The sequence below is a fragment of the Arachis stenosperma genome, chromosome 10 (genome assembly GCF_014773155.1).
Source record: "Arachis stenosperma cultivar V10309 chromosome 10, arast.V10309.gnm1.PFL2, whole genome shotgun sequence".
Lineage (NCBI taxonomy): Eukaryota > Viridiplantae > Streptophyta > Magnoliopsida > Fabales > Fabaceae > Arachis > Arachis stenosperma.
The window spans coordinates 123,964,045-123,986,537 of record NC_080386.1 but is presented as its reverse complement, the minus strand read 5'-3'; the positions used below and the strand labels follow the sequence as shown (position 1 = coordinate 123,986,537).

At 28.7% G+C, this 22,493-nt stretch overlaps 1 protein-coding gene across 1 annotated transcript; it reads right to left on the bottom strand.

Annotated features, from left to right (window-relative positions):
* Positions 1–17,669: 17,669 nt before the first annotated feature.
* LOC130958045 (AAA-ATPase ASD, mitochondrial-like) lies at positions 17,670–20,267 on the bottom strand. Its single transcript, XM_057884932.1, has 2 exons — positions 19,213–20,267; positions 17,670–18,441 (listed from the first exon to the last, which is right to left on the bottom strand). The coding sequence occupies exons 1-2, from the start codon at positions 20,257–20,259 to the stop codon at positions 18,052–18,054; spliced, it is 1,437 nt and encodes a 478-aa protein (XP_057740915.1). The 5' UTR covers positions 20,260–20,267; the 3' UTR covers positions 17,670–18,051.
* Positions 20,268–22,493: the final 2,226 nt, after the last annotated feature.

Here is a 22,493-nt window from a genome sequence, read left to right as displayed (position 1 = left end):
AGCATTTCCCCATGACAAACAGCCCTCATACAGTCAACACTTTCATTAGCCTAACCACTCTGAAAACTAGTTGCGATCAAACCCTAGCTAAATATTGCGAAACACAAACATGCATACCCACAGATAACACTCCAAAAAATCGTTTCTAACTACTGAAGAGATTAAACTAACAACCTTAACAAAAAACAGAGCATTCCTTATATCACATTATATTTTTCCTTTTTTCCTTACCTTTTTCAGAGAGACTGGCCTTCGATACAGTCTTCGTTTGAGGCAGATGATGATATCTGATCCTATATAGCAGTCGTGCTCCACAGAAATCGCAACAGTTACCACAATCCAACCACCGCCATTGACGAGTACAGGGGAGGAAGGGTTTGTGTTGTATTTTGAGGGAGGGAAGACAATGCGTTACGTTAACGTTTGATGGGGGAGTCTTCAAAACCAACTTTTGGAGTGAAACGACGTCGTATTCGGCCATTTACGCGCCACCAACAAAATTACGTCGTTTTAGCCTTGCCCGTGTGTCACCAAATTAGCCACATCAGCTTTCCGATGACGCCACCTGGAGGAAATGTGCCGGAAGGACAACACTGAGTCCCGGCGTCTAACTTCAGGTACCAATTTGGGTAATTAATAATTTTAGGGACTACTTTGAAGCACGAGTGTAACTTCAGGGACCACTCTGAGGCTTAGCTCGATAATAATTGCTGAGTATCATGCATGTATTAAGACCTATTTTTATCAAAAATACTATTTATACACTATAATTAATCACTAAAATCAGTTATTATATATTTTTATATAAAAAATGTGTAATTTAATTTATTTTTAATATATATTTTATATTTTAAAAATACTATTTATATACTAAAATCAACCATTATGTATTTATTTATAAATACATATATACTTTAACTCATTTTTATTATGTAATTTGTATTTTAATGTATATTATATATTTATAACTAATTTTGGTGTACACCTTACATAATTATTTGTATTTTAATATATATTTTATATTAATAATTAATTTAGTGAGGGAAAATATGACTTATGCATTTTATTTTGGCAGTTAGTTGTATTTCAAATGTGAATAAATGCATGAATTAATGTAGGTATAGTTGTTTTCTAAAAAAAATTATGAGTTAAATATTAAAGAAATAATGTGAAATTAAATTAATAGACAAAATTAAATAATATATATAGTTCACTAAAAGGTGTTTACAAATTTGACGTTTATATTATAAATATAGATATTTATTGGCATAACTGAATATTGTTCAAATTGTCAAAGTCAACTAAATGTGTTTGAACCGGACAGCATTATGAGGGTGTGAAGTGTGAACAATTGATGAAGGCCATTCATAGCCATTTTCATTTCACACATGAAACTTGCAATTCTTAATTAAGTCATAATATAGACAGGAAGAGAAAAAGTAAAGCTTTCATTGTTTTCTATACTTTTCTTTTTTCTTTTCAAGCAATTCATCAAATTACATTTTCGTTTCTTCGCAATTTTAATTTATTTAATTGATAATATTATTTGAACATATCATTTATTAATTAAAAGATTTCAACATCATCAACAGGTATAGTTAGGCAGTTGAATCACTTTGGGTTAGTTTAGTAATTAATTCATTTGTCCAGTTAAATAATTTATATATTGACCAATGACAAATTTTTATAAATTAATTATTAATCTATCAAGTTGAAATACGAAGGAACACAAAAAAATTATTTCAATTGGCACTTACTTAGAATTTTAAAATTATATTATACTATATACATACAACAAAATAAATTAAAATACTATGTTAAAATAGTAAATTAACTTCAGAATTTGATTAAAAAATTATATTATGAATCTATATTTTAAAATGTCTCAATGCAACCTTGGGTAGATAAAATTTAAAAATTATAAAAAAAAAGAAGTTATTGAATAGTGTAAATAATGTATATTACTTAAACCTAGCTAATTACCTAATATTAACTGATGATCCCAGTATTGAAATGAAAGCTAGTAATTAATTTGATTCCTCATCTTATTTAAAATAAAAAGAAAAAGGAAAAAAATTACTTATAGAACGTAAAAGTAATCATTAGTCCATTGACCAAATCAAATAAGAGAAAGACCGAACTTGGAAGGAAGGTTCCAATAGCCATTAATTTGCACCAATATAGCATCAAACCCAGCCAATTGGAACTAATAGAAGACAATTTTTTTTTAATTTTATTTTTTCAAAATGTCAAGTTTGTAGAAATTAGAAACTCCATACAATCAATTAATTTAGGCAGCCATCTACTTTGTTCATGTGATATGATATATCCAAGAAGGTACTCAGAAGTTAAGTGAGGATAAGCTAATAAGTTACATTGATAATGACCATATATAATATCTAATCCTCTAGAATTTGTCAATTCAGGCAAATTTGACGTCTCGCAATTAGAAAATAAAGTATCATATATATAATTGGAAAAAGATCTTTTAAAATAGTAATATTAGTAAAGTGATAAAGGGATGTTTTAATTATTTTTAAATTTATAATTTATAATATTTATTATTTATAAGTCTCACTATTTTAATTTAAAGGAGATTTATAATAATGTATTTTTTCTCTAAAATAACAATATAATTTTAAAAAAGTCAGATCCCATATAATAAACTCTAATTATTATATTGTCTTAATCATATCTTAGTTACTATAGTTACCATGCTTTTAATAAATTAACATACATAACTATAATCTACAATAATATTGTAGCAGAAATATTGCTGCTATGTGTATAAAGAAGCAATTTTTGCATTATATTGTAAACGTAATTTAGATGCATCTGTAATTTAAAAATATCATCATTTAAAAACTTCAAGATGATAATTTGGATTACAACTTAGAAGCAGCTGAGAATTGAAGATGTGGATGCTTATTAATTGTAAAATTTAAGTTTAGTTACTCTATTATTGGTTCCTATAATTTTATTAATCTTTTCACTAAGCAAAGTCCGCAAAAAATGCATTCAATATTAACCAATAATGAGGTGTGTCAATAGTTAGTACATGCCAGCCACAGCATTGATCAACGTTGCGTTTTGGTAAATAAATCGCCTTATAGATACTAGCGGCTCAACAAAGAATTTGGATCTTCTAAATTTTAAAATTTACTTTAAAGAATAAAATATTATTTATCACTATTTATTTAATTTTATAGGTAGGACTAAAAGAAAACATAAGAAAAAAAATATTTAATGGTAAGAGATTTAACTTTATCCTATAAAATAAAAATCTAAAATTTAGAAGATCTAAATCCCTCAACAAATATTATCGTACCTGTCGTTTTCTTTATTATTTTTAAAAATTAATTTTTATATTTTTATTTATAAAATTATAAATTTGATAAAATAATTTAAAAATTAAAAATAAAAAATAATTTAAAAATATATAAATTTTATAAATTATTTAACAATTTTTAAAACATATAAAAATTATAAATTTAAATTAAATAAAATATTTTAAAATTTATTATATTATTTTGGGTAATAAAATTAAAATAAATATTTATAAATTAAGTATTTATAAATATTATATAAATTTATTTATGTATTTTAATCGTATTTAATTTAAAATAAAGATAAAAATTTATATTCAAAATTTACGATAAATTTATTGTTAGATTTATTGGCAAGATGGTAATGCATTCGCATGATTTTTATTAATTGAGGTTTTGTCAGATTTACTGATAGATAAATCTGATGATAATGCGTTGTATTTGACCAAAATGTAATGTTTCATTCATTGAGTTTTACTGTTAGATTTATTTGTCGGTAATTTAATTCTTATGGTAATAATGGCGCCATTTTTTCTCCAAATATTACCAATGAATTTATCGTTGAAAAATTGAATCCAACAGTAATTTTTATATTTGACAAATTTATTATCAAATTCACCGATAAAATCAATGATAATGCTAAATTTAATGATAAATTCAATAATAAATCTAACGGTATTCAATAATTTTTTATAATGCATAGAAAAAGCAAATAAAGTAGATCGAGAGGTATCCTTTGTGATTTCATCAAATTTGGTAGTGACATGGATAAAAGGAAGTAAGGAGGTAATATGACAGGAGCGCTTTACTAAGAATTAGGCATATAGAATAACATCCTGGTTCAAAGAAAAAAAGGTTGAATGCAAGCGCAGAAACGAGTTTAAATTATTCAAGTTTTGGTGTGACAGTTTAGACAAAGCAGAAACTAATAAGTATGACATAAGAAGGTGATATGAATCTTTTTAGTTTGTGGTTTCATAATTCAGAGAGTGCAATAAGTTTCAAGACATCTTGAATAAATGACATGCAATATTTTTTTGGAAAAGTATAGAAACTAAATGTGTAACCATTTAAAAATTGAACAACTCAATTAATTGTAATTATTAATAATTAATTTTAAATTTTTTAAATTTAAAATTTAAATAATTAGAAACTGATTAAATAAACCTAATTAATAACTATAAAAATCTTTTCCATCTTTTCCATATTAACCTGCACACACAAATTCTCTCTCTCATTGTCACGTCCTGAGCAAATATATCGAAGAAGTTCCAGAAAGAGGTTCTGTCAATGACGGCATGGTTGATGGAAATTTCGATAAAAAAGCCGTCGACGAGCTCGATTACCTGAACGGCCATAATCGGAGAGTAATGACCACTGTAACTAACTTTTTTATCGAAGGTGAAGAATTCTCTAAAAAATTTATGGACGTCAAGGGGAGAAAGAAGATTGAGAATATTGAGAGCGGGTGTGGCGGCATGGAGGAAGTGGACACCGGCGTCGTTACAAGAAATATAAACATAACTGTAGGAGTAAGTGGTTAAACGACCAGCGAGAGGGGGAAAGAGGGAGAGGGTGCGTGAGAGGACGGATTTCAAGAGTGGAATTAGTTGGTTAGAAGAGAGGGAAGTTGGTTGGGTGAAGACCTCTCTTGCCGGTTGTTCAAGGAATGAGTGACGGAATACGGGCTGTTTTTGAACCATTGCAAAAATATATAAAAAACATCTATTTAATATAAAAAAAAATCCTAATACTTAAAAAAGAAATGTCTAGCTATAGAATTTAAAAAAAAAACATATAATTCTTAAAAAAATAGAAATATCCACATCAATAATATAAAAAATTCGAAAAATATATTAAAAATATTTATTTAGTATGAAAAAGAAACATCATAATGTTTAGCAGAAAAAATATCCATATATATTAACTTATCTTTATTAGTTGGTGCTGAAGTATATTAAACTTTCGAATTCCAATCCAAACACATTTGACTAATTTTGTGCTGATATACTTTTGATTCCCTAACATTGTTATATTTTTTTATTTTTTGAAGCTATAATGTGTAGTTATATAATATAGTACTTTTAAGTTTTATTTTAATTTATTTTCTGTTGTGGATGTATGAATTTATGCACTGCATGTGTAACAAGTTAGCTGATGCTAATTTTAAAATAAGTCTAACTTTTTAAAAAAGAAAATATTGGTGACTATGCTATAGAGCATACATAGTGACGGTTTATTGTTGTTGGATAAGTGTCCTACTCTAATTTGAAATTTTTTTAATAGTATATAATAATAATATTTATTTGTCTCTATTAAAATTTTAAATTTGACTTCACAATAATTTTTTATTCAATTTTTTGTATTTAATAGTCAATTTTAAAATTTTATATTATATATCTATTAGAATTATTAATTTTTAATTTAAATGAGATTGGTACTCTTTTTTAAAAATTAATTCAAAATAAATATTATTTATTTTCTTTTAAAATTAGATTTAGTTTTTTCTGTTGTATAAAAAGTAAATTTTTAAATAATTATTTAGTGATATATATAGAAAGAGAAATGTTTTGATTGTATTGTTAAAAAAAATATTACTCAATTTTTTAAAATATAAAACTTAAAGAATAAAATTTTAAATTATATATTATTATTAAAATTACTATTTTAGTATTTTAATTTATAAATTAGATATTTTAAAGATTGATTATATTTTACAACAAAATATATATAATTATAATAATAATAATCATGTTATATGTACATAAAAAATAATTATTTGTATAAATTATATATTAAAATATAAAATATATATTAAAAATAAATTAAATAATATATATATTTATATATAAATATATAATAATTAATAAATAATTTAATTGCTAAATTTTTATATATACATAATATTTTTATTATAAATATTATTATTATATTATATATATTTTACTTCACTATTAAAATTTTTTGAATCCGTTATTGAGCGTATATAACTATATATGAAGAAGATTGAGAAAAATTTTGTACATTATAAAAATTATTTTGTATTTATAAAATCCAAATCCAAAACAACATATAGTAAAAGTCCTTGCTTGAACCCTGTAAATGAAATTGATGACGAAGTTAAATATATTGTGCTTTGTCATCATAATGAACTCGAACCACATGCACGAATTGCTGCGAAGTTACACATTTGCCCTTTACCCTGAAATCATCGATCTGACGACTTTAAATAGTTGGAATTTGAAAAAGTTAAATAAAATAAAATAAAATAGAAGTGTTAATGATTAAAATTCGAAAGTTTGAAATGAAAGTTAACTAATTAACATCGACCTCGTCAACTATTTCTATCAAGAAACTTACAAGCAACTACATACAATGATTAATTATGGACTATCGAGGTTCAAATATATGATGAGCTTCTAGGAACATTCTACTGAATGAATTAAAATGAACCGTGATTAGTCATTGTATTTGTGGAATACCATGAGCTATATGTATTCATTATTATTAGTGTTAGAATACAATTATAGTCAATTAGTATTATTTAACGTATCTGAATATTTATTATAGAATATTATGTATTTATTATTTCGATTCTCTTAATATTTATAAATTTTTTTTACATTGTATTATTATACACAACTTAAATACTCACAAATATTTTTTCTATTGCTTCCTCTCCCATTTCTAACATGGTATCATAGCTATAGTATCTTCTTTGAAGAGGATAGATTGTTTTTTTTTTCTAGTGAAATCATCACGGTATTTTTCATACTTTTTTTCCGTACTATTTTTTCTCTTTTTTGTCAATGTATATTTACCATCTCTTCACACTTTGTCACTCTTTAGACATTGGCAGTTCCGTCTAAATTTTTTTGTGGCAATTTCGTTTGTACTTCTTTGTGGCAGTTCTGTCTTCGCTTCTTTCTGATAGTTTCGTTTGCGCTTCCTTCCGACAGTTCTGTCTGCACTTTCTTCTGGCAGTTCCACCTGCACCCGTTCTATCAGTTTATGCATTTTTTTATTTAGTTGTTTCAAATAAGTTTCAACCTCACAACTTGAGTTTGAGGAGGAATGTTAGAGTATAATTAGGATTAATTAGCATTATTTAACGTATCTGAATATTTATTATAGGATATTATCTCTTTATTATTTCGATTCTCTTAGTACTTATAAATTTCCTTTTATATTGTATCATTCTACACAACTTGAATACTCACAAACATTTTTTCTATAGCTCCCTCTCCCCTTTCTAACAATTAGTACAAGATACTGAAATAAAATAATTGAATTTTAAATTTATCAAATGGTAATTTTTTGAAATAGCATACATGTATGCAATTTTTTTTATTCTATGTAAACCGTTATAAGGCATAGCGGTTTTTAACCTGAACGTATTCGCTATAGGATAGCACAAATTTACGTAGAAAAGCGTGCAAAGCAGAAATCGTTAGAGGGTATAACGGTTTCTAAAGAAAACAAAACATGCATAAACTGCTGCATATGCTGGGTATAGCGGTTTATGAAAAAATATTAGGTAACTTAATCCCTCATACCCTGTAGCGGTTTATGTTAAGGTCTCTCTCTCTCTCTCTCTCTCTCTCTCTCTCTCTCTCTCTCTCTCTCTCTCTCTCTCTCTCTCTCTCTCTCTCTCTCTCTCTCTCTCTCTCTCTCTCTCTCTCTCTCTCTCTCTCTCTCTCTCTCTCTCTCTCTCTCTCTATATATATATATATATATATATATATATATATATATATATATCAATGCATTACTTTGGAAAAATTCAAAAGAACAAAAGATAGAGTTAAATTTACTAATAGGAAACCATTGAGAGTCTTTATCCGGTCGTCGAATACCTTGTCAGAGTTAAAAATAAGTATATTGCAAAAGTTGAGAGTGTGAGACAAAGTGGGTAAAAAAGTTGTTCTGCAAGATCTCTATTGTTGTTGTGTCAACCGGTGTGAAGTACGATACATTTGTGGTAGGGTCCGATGAAGATATGCAGGTTTTGTTTCATTGTCGGCGAATTTTCCGAAAGTGAGAATACACGAGTTGTATGCCAAGTTGGAAGATGATGTCGACAGTTCTGGGACATCAACGCCGACTACATTGGGATCTTTCTACCTCGATGCCTATTGTTGCATCTGCTTGTCCGTTGGTTGATCATCCATCTATTGTAGTTGGAATGACTAGTTCACCACGTCTGATTCTTGATTTAGCAGGCGAGGGTGAACCAGATCGAGTTGAAAATGTGATGCGAGAGAATGATTCGGACGAAGAGTCTATTGACATTGGTGGGGATAATGATGAGAAACTCGGAGCAATTCACCTGCACATCATGGCCCATCAAATTCTGGCACACAGCAACATCCTCCACAGTTCTCAACCTTGAACTTGGATGCCATCGGCCAACATCCAATCGTAGATCGTACCTTTGGGACTCAAAGATTAAATGATGGAACTGCTCCTACTGAATTTTAGATTGACCAATCTTTTCAAAATGAGGAGGAAGATGTGTTAGGTGTAAAGGATTACAGCATCGATCGTGGATTTGAGTACAGGATGATAGAGTCAGATCATCTTAAGTACCGTGGGAGATGCAAGAAATTCGGTAACGGTTGCACGTGGTTGATTCGCATCACACTTAGACAACGAAAGAATACCTAGGAGGTTAGAAGGTACAACAGACCTCACACTTGCTTGGCTACATTAATTTCAAGTGATCACCGGCAGTTTGATTATCATGTTATTTGTGTGAGAATCTTTTTGTTGGTTAAAGCCGATACTGCGCTTATGATAAAGGTATTGCAGCAAGCTACAGAAGCACCCTATGGATTCAGACCTAGTTACAGGAAGGTCTGGATGGTGAAGCAGAAGGCAGTAGCATAGATCTACGGAGATTGGAAAGAATCTTATGGCGAGTTGTCCTGCTGGATTCTTGGTGTGCAATCCACCATGGAGGGAACCATTGCACTGTTGAAGACTTCGCCGGTTAGAATTGGTGATCCGGTTGATGAATCTACCGTGTACTTTTATCGTCTTTTTTGGACATCTCCTCCTTGTATTAAAGCATTTCGACATTGCAAGCCACTAGACAGCATCGATGGTATTCACTTGTATGACAAATATGGAGGTACTTTGCTTTTGGGTATCGCGCAAGATGAAAACTCGAATATCTTGTCGAAAGGAAAAATACGGAGTCCTGGTATTTTTTCTTGACCAACCTGTGACAATATGTGACTCCACAAGAGGACATTCTGGTGATCTCTGACAGGCACAATGACATCAAGGCTGCACTTGAGGCACCTGATAGTGGTTGGCTACCTCCTCATGCATATCGAGATTTTTGCATTCGTCATGTTGTAGCATCATGATATATGCACATGCGTATATCTTAACAATATCCTCACTCACATCGACTAGTAGCACCCAAAATCTCTCGTGGAACCATGTGAAGTGGGTTGTCATCTGTTTGACCTTATTCAGCAATGGCAGCTCATCGAATAATTCCTGAAACCACTCACAAGCGAGTCTACCATCCTCCATAAAATTTTTAAAGTCAGTGAGGCACCCACTAATAGCTTTTCCATCTAGGGGTGGCAACAGGGTGGGTAGGGGCGGATTTTTGCTCTACCCGACCTCGCCCCACCTTATAATAACCCGCATAAAATCCACCCTGCTCCTTCTCGCGTGTAGTAAATGGTTAAACCCTAACCCGCTCCTACGGGTACCGCCCCACCCCTACCTGCCCCCTATAATTATTAAACTCTAATAAATAAAATTAAATTTCAAAATTTATATAACCATCATCACATACATAACGTAAATTAAAGTAAAATTTTAAATATGATACAATATTATCAATCATTTTACTCATTATTTTACATATATTACACATATTATATATATATATATATATATATATATATACCGGGGCGGGTAGTACCTAAATCCGACCCCGTCCCGCCCTGCTAAAAACCCGTCTCGGTGCAGGGTGGGTACCCGCAGGTGTGAGTGGTGTTGCCATCCCTATCCCATCCACGAGTAACCCCAGCTGATATGCCACATCTTGCAGCGTCATGGTGCACTCTCCGAACGGCATGTGAAAATTGTGTGTCTCAGGACGCCACCTCTCAATGAATTTGCTGACCAACAACTCATCCAACTAGAATCAATGGCTGTTCAACCTAGACAAATGGTACAAACTAGCCCTTTCCAAATAAGGTATGATCATTTCATGCATATTCTGTTGCCTCCAAATGCTGTAAATAAATCTACTTGACTGCATCATGTGATAAAAATAATTAAACCATAATTAAATTTTAATACTTACAAGATAAAACCATAAATTATTACTAAAAATTTTTTAATCTAGTGCAATAATTACGTAGCTGTTATCTATCCAATTTTTTAGAAGTGAGAATAAAAAACATAAAAATTTTAATACATTAAAATCTAATCAATAAATTACTAATAAAAAATACTAATATTGTTTGATTTGGAAAAACAAATCTATTGTTTTTCTCGCAATATAATAAAAGCTATCATACTTTTTTAAAAGTGAAAATCAAATTCATAATACTAAAACTTATCTGCTTCTTGTTAATTTTTAATTGATATACCCTAATTAAATAATTAATTTAATTAATTCTCTTAAAATTATATGTTAATTTTTTTATGAGTTTAGTTTTAATAAAATTAAAGAATAAATACAACGGTCTAAATATAAAAATAAAATGAATGCTAATGTATTTAAGAATAAGTAACAAACGTGCTATTTTTAAATTTTTAAGTCTAAATGTAATTAAATATTAACGTGACAATCTAAAACGTCGCTTTTGAATTTTAATATAGAGGCATAGTTGGTGCTGACATGGGGAGGAGGGGTGCTTGACATTGGGATGGTATCAGGGAAAATAGAATTCGAACAGTGCGACTGGGAAGATGCAACTTGGACCGTGTGAGTTCCTGCTGCCAAAATGAACCGTCCGATTTGTTGCTACCCCACTCACGTGTCGTCGGCCAGGTGCTCCCTAGAGACGGTGTATTTCACTTTCCCTTTCTTCTCTAGCCAACTTCGAAGCCTTCATTTTCTTCCTCCCTCAACCATTTCTGCTTCATCTGTTTGAACTCAAAAAAAACAAATGTCAAAGAAATTAAAACCTAGAAATGTTGATCGTCCGGAACTTCACATCAAAATTACTTTAAATTATTTTTTTTATATACATGCAAAAACAGAACCTAACAAAAATAATATAAAAAATATTTATTATATAAATAAATAAATACAATAAAAAAATATAAAAGAGAGTACTATAAATTTTATAATGTTAAACAAAAAAAATTCTATACTTTTTTTAATATTACTCATACTCTTTAATTTAGTATTATTTTGGACTATAAATTTTCATTATTTATGGCTCTATTGTTACTTATACTTAATTTTTTATTTATTTTGTCCTTTTTTATAGGATCATAGTTTATATTATACAAAATTTTGATAATAAACGTAGTATATAATAATTACAATTATAAATTTTACAAAGTAAAAATAAAAAATAAATAAATAAATATAAAACAAAGATAGAGTACATCAAAGAATAATACACTTTCAAAAGGACTCTATCATCCATTCCTATCACTCACTGAAATAAAAACAAAAACTTTACAAGCAACTAATTTTTTCCAACCCAACAATACAGACCCCACACCCTGAGAAAGAAAAAGAGAAGTCGAAGAAGATGAACAAATTTGGATCTGATTTCATTTACCGTGATCCACAACTCGGACCATGTGACTACTAGAACCTACTTTCCCAACGAACAAAACGGACCATCCGATTTGTTCTATGAGAAATCGCAGGATCCGATTTCCATGATGTGAGTTTCATCTCCTCCAAGCAAAACAGACCATCCGATTTGCATATAAATTTTTGGAAACAAAAAACTCGGAGGGTCCAATTTCTTCAGACCAACTCTGATAAAAAAACTGTTCCACATAACAGTGTAAAACCCTCATCTTCCATAATCCTGCAAAGCACCTACACCCCCTCCATAACCAAAAAAATCAGCTCTAAAACATTAATATAACAATTGTTTTATTAAGTGCAAATGTTACATGTTAAATGTCATCAAATGTGACATGTCCTATAATATCAGCTTTTTTTCTTACAACGTCATTATTACAAGTAAACGTATTCTGAATGGAAAAATATGAGGAGCCAATGGAATATTTATACAATGTGTACAATGGAGGTTTATGGAATATTAGAGATATAATCATTTGTGTTACCTTTTCCTATCGGCTGAAACTTTTGGGATGAGTGGTATCATGACATAGTATTATAGCGCTAGATCCGAAAGGTTAAGAGTTTGATCCTTTGTGAACTCCAAAATTAGTTTAATTTTTCGGGAAGATATTTATTATCCCTAGTACTCGGATGGTTATTCTAGATAGTATGAAAGATGTTCATTTTGTAACTCAATAGGTCATTATACACATTGTACAAATAATCCATTGTCAGATCCTGAATGAATAAACTTATTAATGGTAGATAAAACTAAAACTTTTTTAATTTTTACTGAATCAAAACTTTTTTCATAAACTTCTAGAAAACATTTGGTAACTTATATTTTAGCAGAAACTTGGTTGGATGGATCACTAAAGTTATAAAGTGAAAAGAGAAATGATGAGGTAATAATTTTCCTTCAATTATTTTTATTGAAATTAAGTGGAACAATAAGAGTTATTGATCTAAAATTGATTATTTAATGTTTTTCATTTTAGAATTTTTTGTCAATTTATTTAAGTAGAGCACAGGATTCAAATTCTAGCTATTGATGATCTCATATATTCATATATTCTTGATGATATCTAGATTATTCCGTTGAAGGAAATAAACATTTGAAGTATGAAATCGTTTAATTAATTAACATTAAGTGTTTTTTGTAAGAATCTTGAGAGAAATGCCAACGAGATATAATTTAAATGACATAATCTTTTTATACTCACTTAAGAGGTTTTAGATTCGATTCTTTTTATCGGTCAAAAAAATTTTGAAAGAAATAATTAATGTGTGTAGTTATTTGTAAGTTTTTTGAGAGAAATAGTTGACCAGATACAATATATATTAAAAATAAATTAAATTATATATTAATATAAAAATATAAATGACTTATTTTTACAGTTGCTGGCATATATTTATGAATGTAATAAATAACATGAAGCTTGAATTTAACGTAAGTCAACGAAACCAAAACTTATTAGGGTGGCGTATACGTAGTAATTAGTAGTAACACGTGATAGCTAGTAAAACTTTAAATTTCTAACTTTTAAGCTTGAAAAAATAACATCCAAACATAAATATATACATATATAGTCAATTGACATAGCTGTAAAATATGTTTTTAATTAACATAACCAAAGTTTCAAGATTATTCCGGCTTGAGAGAAAGATAAAAAAGTTCCAGCTTCCATTTTCCAGCAACTATATATAAATAAGAATATTATTAAGTATATATTTTTATTTATTATTTATAATTTTTTAACTACATAACATTACTGTATTACAAATTTGCAATTCCAAAATCATGACACCAATCAATTTTCTTAAAGACCAAACTGATCACATATCATTAATTCTTGGAAAGATAATGTATGTGTCAACAAAATCGGAACGAATATTACAGTGAAAAGAAAGAAGGAAAAAAAAACATCATTGGTGATAATCAAATTACCTCATTTATATATGTTCGTGCAAAGATAAAAATATCACATCAATGATTGTGGTTAGAGGTTAAAAGATATCATGTCGCAGGAGAATAGCGCCCACCATACGAACATATTCATTTATGTTCTATGTATTAATGGGGTGCTATTTCTCCTGCGACAAAAAATCCTAAACCTCTGCAATTCAATTTTCCGCATTATTTGTTCTTTGTGGTGTGATCCACATGCCATACACTTGGTGTGTGTATATATAGAATTCAGAGTTCAGTGCAGTGTGAGTATCTAGAACTAGAAGTATGAACTTACTGCGAAGTTGCAACCCCTCAAATTATTGGAAGGGCTTTTGGAAAATTGGAGGGGAGCAAGAATTTCTAAGTTTGGAGGTTATTGATTAGTTTAACATTTTATTATTAATTATTAATTAGACATCATCGTCAATTTCTCACATGAACTTACATGCAGTTTACACGTACTCATGAATCATGATTGATTATTCTGAGAATTATAGTGGTTATTATGGTTAATATTCAATGGTTCTCGAAAGATTAAGTGTGTGTTAATTTATTCTTTTAAATCTCAAATTCATTTTTAAAGGGTATAGTGATAAAAAAAATTATTATTTACATATTAAAATTAGACATCAAAATCAATCACTATGTATTTGTGTATAAATACATATATAATTTAACTTATTTTAAATTAGTATATATATTTTGTATTTTTAATATATATTTTATATTAATGACTGATTTTAATATATACGTAACAAAATTAATAATAATAAGATAAAAACCCATTGCAGTTATTTTTATGTGAAGTTAACAATCGTTAGATAATAATTTAATTAGTCAAACTTATTAAATTATCTAATAATTTTTAGCTATCAACTTTACGTAAAGATAACTGTTTGTGAGTTTTTATTTAATAATAAATTAAATTAATTTTTTTACTAATTAGATGATGATATATCATGATCATGTCACATGTCATTATTTAATTAATAAAAAGATTAATTTAATTTATAGTTATATTTTATAAGAAATAATCATTTAACTGATAATCAATTTAATATATAATTATATTTTCTAAAGATCAAGTTAAAATATAATTTTTCAAGAACTAAACTAACACACATACTTAATCTGTGATGTTGACTATTTAGTATTTATTATACTCAACAATTATATATGCATGTAGTTTCTAGGAAGGTGTGACTTGTTTAAGTAGAAGAATTAGAAAGAAAAGTGAGAGAAAACATTAATTACTAATACTAGTCAAATAAAGAAAACATGGAAGCATAATTATATATGTGCTGGCGACAATACTTTTAAGAGCTTCTCAAAATTGGATTCATCGTTGAATTGGTGAATTTAAAATTAAAAAATACTGAAAGATTTAGAGATTCCATGAGAATTTAACTAAAATTCAATTAGGTATAATAGAGTAATGATTTATACAAAACATTTAAATTTTTATTTTATTTTTTTACTAATTTTTTATAATTAACTAGTTAATCTTATAAATAATTTTTTTACCTTTTTTTTTACTACTATTCTTTAATTAACTGTTAATTTTTAGCTAACACCTCACCTGAATATAGTTAAATATATAATTATTTACATATTGTTCCGAGAGTTATCTGAAATGTTGATTTAGGTCTGAACGTGAAGTCTAGAATGTAGCAGCGTCTGACCTCTTTAGTGTCGAGGTGCCGCCGATCCGAATTTCTCGTGAGGAGGTGGAACTAGTACCTGTAAGAAACTCCAATACTTAAGTTAGTAAAGGATTTAAGCAGGTTTCTAGTAGATTAGAACATGTATATACCTCAGTATACTTATAGTAGAAACGATAACTATCTTTGTTGGAGTAATTCCATCTTTTCTTATAAATAATTGCTCTCTTTATCTTGGAAATTTATTACGACTTATTTTATCAAAAAAGATAAATATTTCAATCGAGATTCTTGTGGGTAATTACCTGTTTTAAGCAGATAAAGTTTTGTCTTTTTTCATCGGTGTCCAACCTCTTCAAAAAAGGCAGGTACATAGAGAAAATCACCTTTTTTGATAAATTTTTTATCTTTTATTAGACTTAAATTTTATTTATTAGACCAAAATATAAACACATACTTTAATCCAAATGTGTTAAGTTTTTGGATTAAATAGTTATATTATATGGTGTTAAAATTAAAAAAAAAATAGAGATCGATATTTATTGCTCCCGTTCTTCTTAAATAAAGAAACTACCTAAACATAAGTTAAAAATAAAAGAAGGCTTATGCATCAACATTTTAGAAATATAATTGTTATGAAGAAAAAGATATTCTTATAAAAGTTGTAAAATAAAATTCAATCAAATTCTAAAAATTATTTACCTAAAAAGAGCATTATTTTTTTGGTGGTTCAGAAAAACAAATTCTAAAGTTCTAGGTATCCACTCTCGTCTACGTTTTGTAAAAAATTTCATCAAATCAAATAGTTTAGTAGTTAACTGTCGTTTACAAAAGTGGGAAGCGGGGAAGAAATGAAGGGACCAAATTGGAATTTCTGGGAGTTGATGCAAATTCAAAGCATCCATGCATTCACATTGATTGATTTTGAATATTAAAACAAGGTAAGTAGTAAGTTTATTGGATAGAGTTCACAAAAGTGGAGAACATGATAAAATAATAAAGCAAGATTTTAATTATCTTTAAATTAAGATGGTAAGAATTTCAATTATAATGGTTAGAAATTCAAAGATAATTAGTGTATTATTATTATTTTTTTTGTCGTCTATCGTATTTCTCAGTTTTAACATGTCAAAAATTAATCTATCAAAAATTAAGTTTTATTTAAAGAGTTGTCATTAGCTAATAAATTATTTGCATACAATGTAAAATTCAAATCCTTAACATTTCTTTAAGCGATAAGTGAGCTGACCAGTCAATTAATTCAATTGATTGTATTATTTTATAACTTTACCAACTTTCTCACTTTAGAGAATCTGTGTGGCTTTTTTTTTATTTTGTTAAATGATTTGCCTAATGGATGTAGATCCATGTCCATGAGTAAACAAAAGGGCAGGCCCAACAAAGAAAAATAAATAATAAATTCCTTCAAATTCATGGAGTTTTTCACATTTTCTGACCAAAATACGGAGTTTCAGATATTTGCCAACTCCCAAAAAAAAAATTTGTCGGCCTAATGGATTTATGTTCTTTATAACTTCATGATTTGGTCCAGTATGTATAACAATGAAAATAAGTTATTCTTCAAAAAGAAATTCGAGAAGACAAATTATTAAGAGGACTTCTTAATTGGAAAAAAGGATAGTGATCCATTTAGGAAAGGAAAAAGAGGAATATATATTTATTTCTATATAATCAAATCTGAGTACATAATAACAGGTTTTTATTCCTATTATTTTCAAAACTGTTGAATTTATTTATTTTATTTTTTAAAGAGAGAAAATCCAAGTATACATGCATTTTGATGTTTCCTACTGCAATATTAGTTCTTGTTTCTTTGCATTTTGTGTGTTTTCAACCCTGTTTTTGGTAACTGTCTTTTAAGCAACTTGTAAGTTTTAACCATTCACAGTTCAGTGTTTGCATATAACTAAAGGGATATGATATCAGCTTCCCAAATGATAAGCTCTGCTTCATTCTGTTCAACTTTATCATCATTTTAGCACATATCTATTGGATTTTAAGTTAGGTCCTCAACTATTAGTTATTGTACACATAGCCACTAAAATAATTCAGCAAAATCCAGGCCTAACAGGACCCTATAGTTCCACAATTTTCCAATGACATAAACAGATAAAAAAAATTAAAAAAAAATGTGTAAATATTTTTGAATGGCTCATCCATTCCCTTCCACTAAGCCACTCCCTTTTAGCCTCTAATTTGTGCCTTTAGTCTGCCGCCAATTCTAAGCTCGATTTAAGAATCTCTTACTGTTGCTGTTGCTGGTCAATGAATTGCTCTATATATAACGTAGTTAAAAGAATCTTTTTAAGTATTGCTTGCATGTTTGTTTTGTTTGAAGTTGGTTTCTTCAAGTGATTGAATCAAAGCCTTCAAATAAAGGTCTGGATTGTCCCCAAAAGCAGGTTTGGGCATAAAGTGCTCAGCAACATCAGCTGGTGTGATTTGAGAGTGTTTGAGCAAGTCAGAAATTGTTGAAAACAAATGGTGTGATTCAATTTTAAGGTAATTCTTGGCCAGCAACTTGAATGCCTCAAATCCACAGTATGATAATTCAATGTGCATGTCCATTCTCCCTCTTCTCACCAATGCTGGATCCAATTTCTCAACATAGTTTGTAGTGAAAACTATTAGCCTCTCTCCTCCACATGCAGACCACAATCCATCAATGAAGTTCAGAAGCCCTGAGAGTGTAACCTGTTACATTGATTGCACAAATATCATCATGAGTACCAAGCACATTACAATTCGGATAGGACACATAAATATAATAATTTTATGAAAAAAAGGATTAACAGAATAGTCAAAATTTTAAAAAGTTTAAAATAACAATATTATATTTGATATAGATTTTATATATATATATATATATATATATATATATATATATATATATATATATACACACCATAGTTAAGCGAGTAAAAATGAAATAACTACTGAAATTATATTCATCTAATATATTCTTAAAAAACTCGTTTCAAAAAAATAATCAAACACGTAAGCCAAGATCTGACCAAACTTTAAATTTAGTCTGAATAAAAAATATATTTTATTAGATTTAGATTTCTCATTTTTATTTGATATTATTTTAACGTTAAAAATCATGTTTTACAATTAAAATATGCAAATTTTTATATTTTAATTAATATTTTTTATATTATAGTAATATTTTTACTTTAAAATATTTTATATATAAAAAAACTCACCCTAACCCTAATGTTTAGATTTACAGTAAGATAGACTCGCACTTTATAATTTGGAAAAAACTCAAGTACAGTTAATTTCATGTGAACTTTGATAGTTTTAAGTTGTTCAATTTAGTTAAACATATTAAATTATTTAACTACTCTCAACTATTAACTTTGTAGCTAAATTTTCTATTTTTCTATTTTATTTTTATTTTTTTTCACAAAATTTAAAAAATAAAAAATACTAAAATTGAAGTATTTCTGCAATGTAGCTAACCTGGCTGCTCTTAACATCCCTTTCTTTCACCCCATTTTGCTTTTTCTTCCGTTGATCTTCTTCTTCATCTTCTTCATCTTCCTTGGCTCTTTCCATTTTCTTCCTCCTCTGACCAGTTAGATCAAGTGAACAATCTATGTCCTCAATCACAATAATGGACTTGCTTGATGTCTCAATCAACAGCTTCCGCAACTCAGTGTTGTCCTTCACAGCAGTCAGTTCCAAATCATACAAATCATATCCCAACAGATTCGCCATCGCCGCGATCATCGTCGACTTCCCCGTCCCCGGAGGACCAAAAAGTAAATACCCTCTCTTCCAGGCCCTTCCAATTCTTGCATAAAACTCCCTTGACTTACTAAACGTTACCAAATCGTCAATGATTCTTTTCTTCAGTTCCTCGTCCATCGCCACGCTTTCAAACGTTGCCGGATGCTCAAACACAACATGATTCCAAAACGAACCGCTATTAGTATAAAGCTTCCTCTGCCTATTTCTAACCATAACCGCTTTACCTTCTCTCATAACATGATTAAGATATGTTCCTAAAACCATGTTTCTATGTTGTTTATGGAAGGTAAGCTTGTAGTACCTTTTCTCGTCCGCTAAATTGTTGTGTAGAGAAAGAGTTTGGGATTTGGCAACGTTTTTGCCAGAAACCCACCAAAGCTTAACACCATTGAACTCATCACACACTTCTTCATGGTCATCCATGGTAAGAAGAAGGGTTTGGTTGTTCTTGCCTATGTCACCTTTGAGTCTCTTAGCTTGTGTTGTGGCCTTGGAAGAAAGGTAATTCTGTATGGAAGTATAAGCCTCACTTCTACTCATGTGTCTATCACCAATGAGTTCATTGAATGTGATTTGGATGTAAGGGTAAACAAAAGAGAACAACCTTAGAGTGTGTTTTTGTGCTTGGTTTCGGATTTGGAATGGGAAGAATTTCTCGAATATGGCCCAAATAAACATCAATGAAGCAATTATGGATCCTATTTGACCAAACATCGTGTCTCCTGCTCTTGTCTTCATCTTACTCTCCTCGATCATCTTTTTGAGAAGGCTTTTAGGGACTTGTCTTTTATAGAGGTTAAGTATTACTATATGAACAAGGCATATACGTCACTCACCACGCGTCCACGCGTGTAACTTAGGCACCAAGCATTTTATTTTTATTTTATCCACAAAATCACACTTTCTTATCTTAAATTTCATTTCTTTTCTATTTATAATATGCATATTAAAATAACATACTATTTAGCTTTTAATTAAAATATAATTACTATAATTATATATATTAGTAGATATTTATTTTATTAATTTTCATAATAATAATATAAAATATTTTAAATTTTTATAAAATATTTAATTTAAATTTTTATGTATTTCATAATAATAAATAAAATTATTATATCAATAATATATATTATTTGAATTAACCAAAAAATTATCACTAATTTATATATATAATTCTAATTAATTTTAAAAAATAGTTTGGTCAAGAAAATTAATTTATTAAAAAGATTAATTAATCTAATAATTTAATATTTTAACTAGATTAATTATTGATTCATTTCTGATAGTTATATATGCTTTGAAAGCTTTTATATTTTACTTGATGAGTAAAATTTTAAGTAAGAAATTGAAAATGAATTTAGAATTTTACTCTTGTTTGATTAGTATGTTTATATTATGTGACCATATGTCGGCAAAAGAATTTTATGTGTGCTTACTAAATTGTCTCGTATACACCGACTATACCTTGCTTAATCAACTGGATAAAGAGTGTGCAAGTGCAATAAACGTACCTAACTGATTACCCTCCATCTATGATTGCACGGACAAACTTATACCAGATACGAGACGACACGACACGAGACATATTAACACCCGAATTAAAATTTGTTAAGACACGAATATACATATATATAAAATATAAAATATTTTTTAGGTAAATTGTAATAATATTTTAATATTTTATTGACATTAAAATATAAATTAATTTTTTTTATGATGTATTTGTTTACGATGAAAATGAGAGAAAGAAAAAAGAAGAAAAAAAATGAAAAGAAAAATAATTATTTTCTTTTGTTTGGTTGAGGAGAGAAATGGAAGAAGAAAAAAAATAGATGAAAAAATTTTGGTGGTCCCACCAATTTTTTTTTCCTTCTAACAATGGAAAGAAAATGAAGAGAAAATTAATTTTCTCTCTCTACTTCCAATATTACTCTTTTATTTTTTTCAATATATTTTATAATATAAGGATAAAATTATCTTTTTATAACATTTCTTTTCTTCTTATTTTCCTTTCATCCAAACACATCTAAGAAAAATAAAAATCCACTCAATTTCTTTCATTTCTTTTCTTTCCTTTCTATTTCTTTCTTTCCAACCAAACATAGCCTTAATTATTTTTAATATTTTATTTTAATTATATCAAATATTTAAAATATTTTTTATTTTAATAAATAATAATATATATTATATATAAATTTATTTCAAGAAAATATGTTAAGAATAAGATTGGACAGACTGATATATGATGGTATTTAGGTGTGTCCAAACGTATTTGAAGAAAATTTTTTTATTTTTTACTAAGACACGGTTGGACACAGCAAACACGCGTGTCGAATGAATATCGGTAAGTGTCGTGTCCGACACGCAGACACGACGACTCAGTGAAGTGTCCGTACTTCATAGCCCTTAATAGCGAGCAAACGACAACGAATTTTGCAGATCAGAGTTCAAACATTAGGGAGAAAATGGCAGAATAGAATTAACAACTAATAATTAACGGCTCAACTAGATAGACAATAGAAAATCTAAACAATGTAAACAACATATTAAAAACTTGGCCTAATAAAATTAAAAAAAAAACAAGCACTCCACCCAAATTATCCAACCAAAAAACTCCGTACAGTAATTCAAAAATTTTAATCATCTATTATACTCTAATTTACCAAAACACCAGCTTCTCCCCAAAATTTTCTACTGTTACGCCGTTGCTTGGTCACCAACTAGCTCCTATCGTCGCCGTTGGGATCCTCCTCACTGCCGCTGGTTCGTCAACAAAGACCCTCATCGACACTTACTGATAACCATCAATTATTCGCATATCTAGTCAATTGAATATTTAACATATTTTAATTGTATCTAACTAAACCAATTCCAATCAAATAACTATTCACATAAAAATTAAATTAACCATTTGCATACCTACTGTTCTGTCCTGAATGCGTCGAGGTCTTTAGCCTTCGGTCGAGCTATACGTCGTCCAGGTACAA

What these genes read in the sequence shown, in the direction of transcription:
- LOC130958045 (XM_057884932.1), bottom strand. Translation starts at nt 20,259, where the DNA reads ATGATCGAGGAGAGTAAGATGAAGACAAGAGCAGGAGACACGATGTTT. An exon ending in GGGATGTTAAGAGCAGCCAG is followed by an intron (nt 18,442 to 19,212) that starts GTTAGCTACATT and finishes TCAATGTAACAG; the next exon opens with GTTACACTCTCAGGGCTTCT.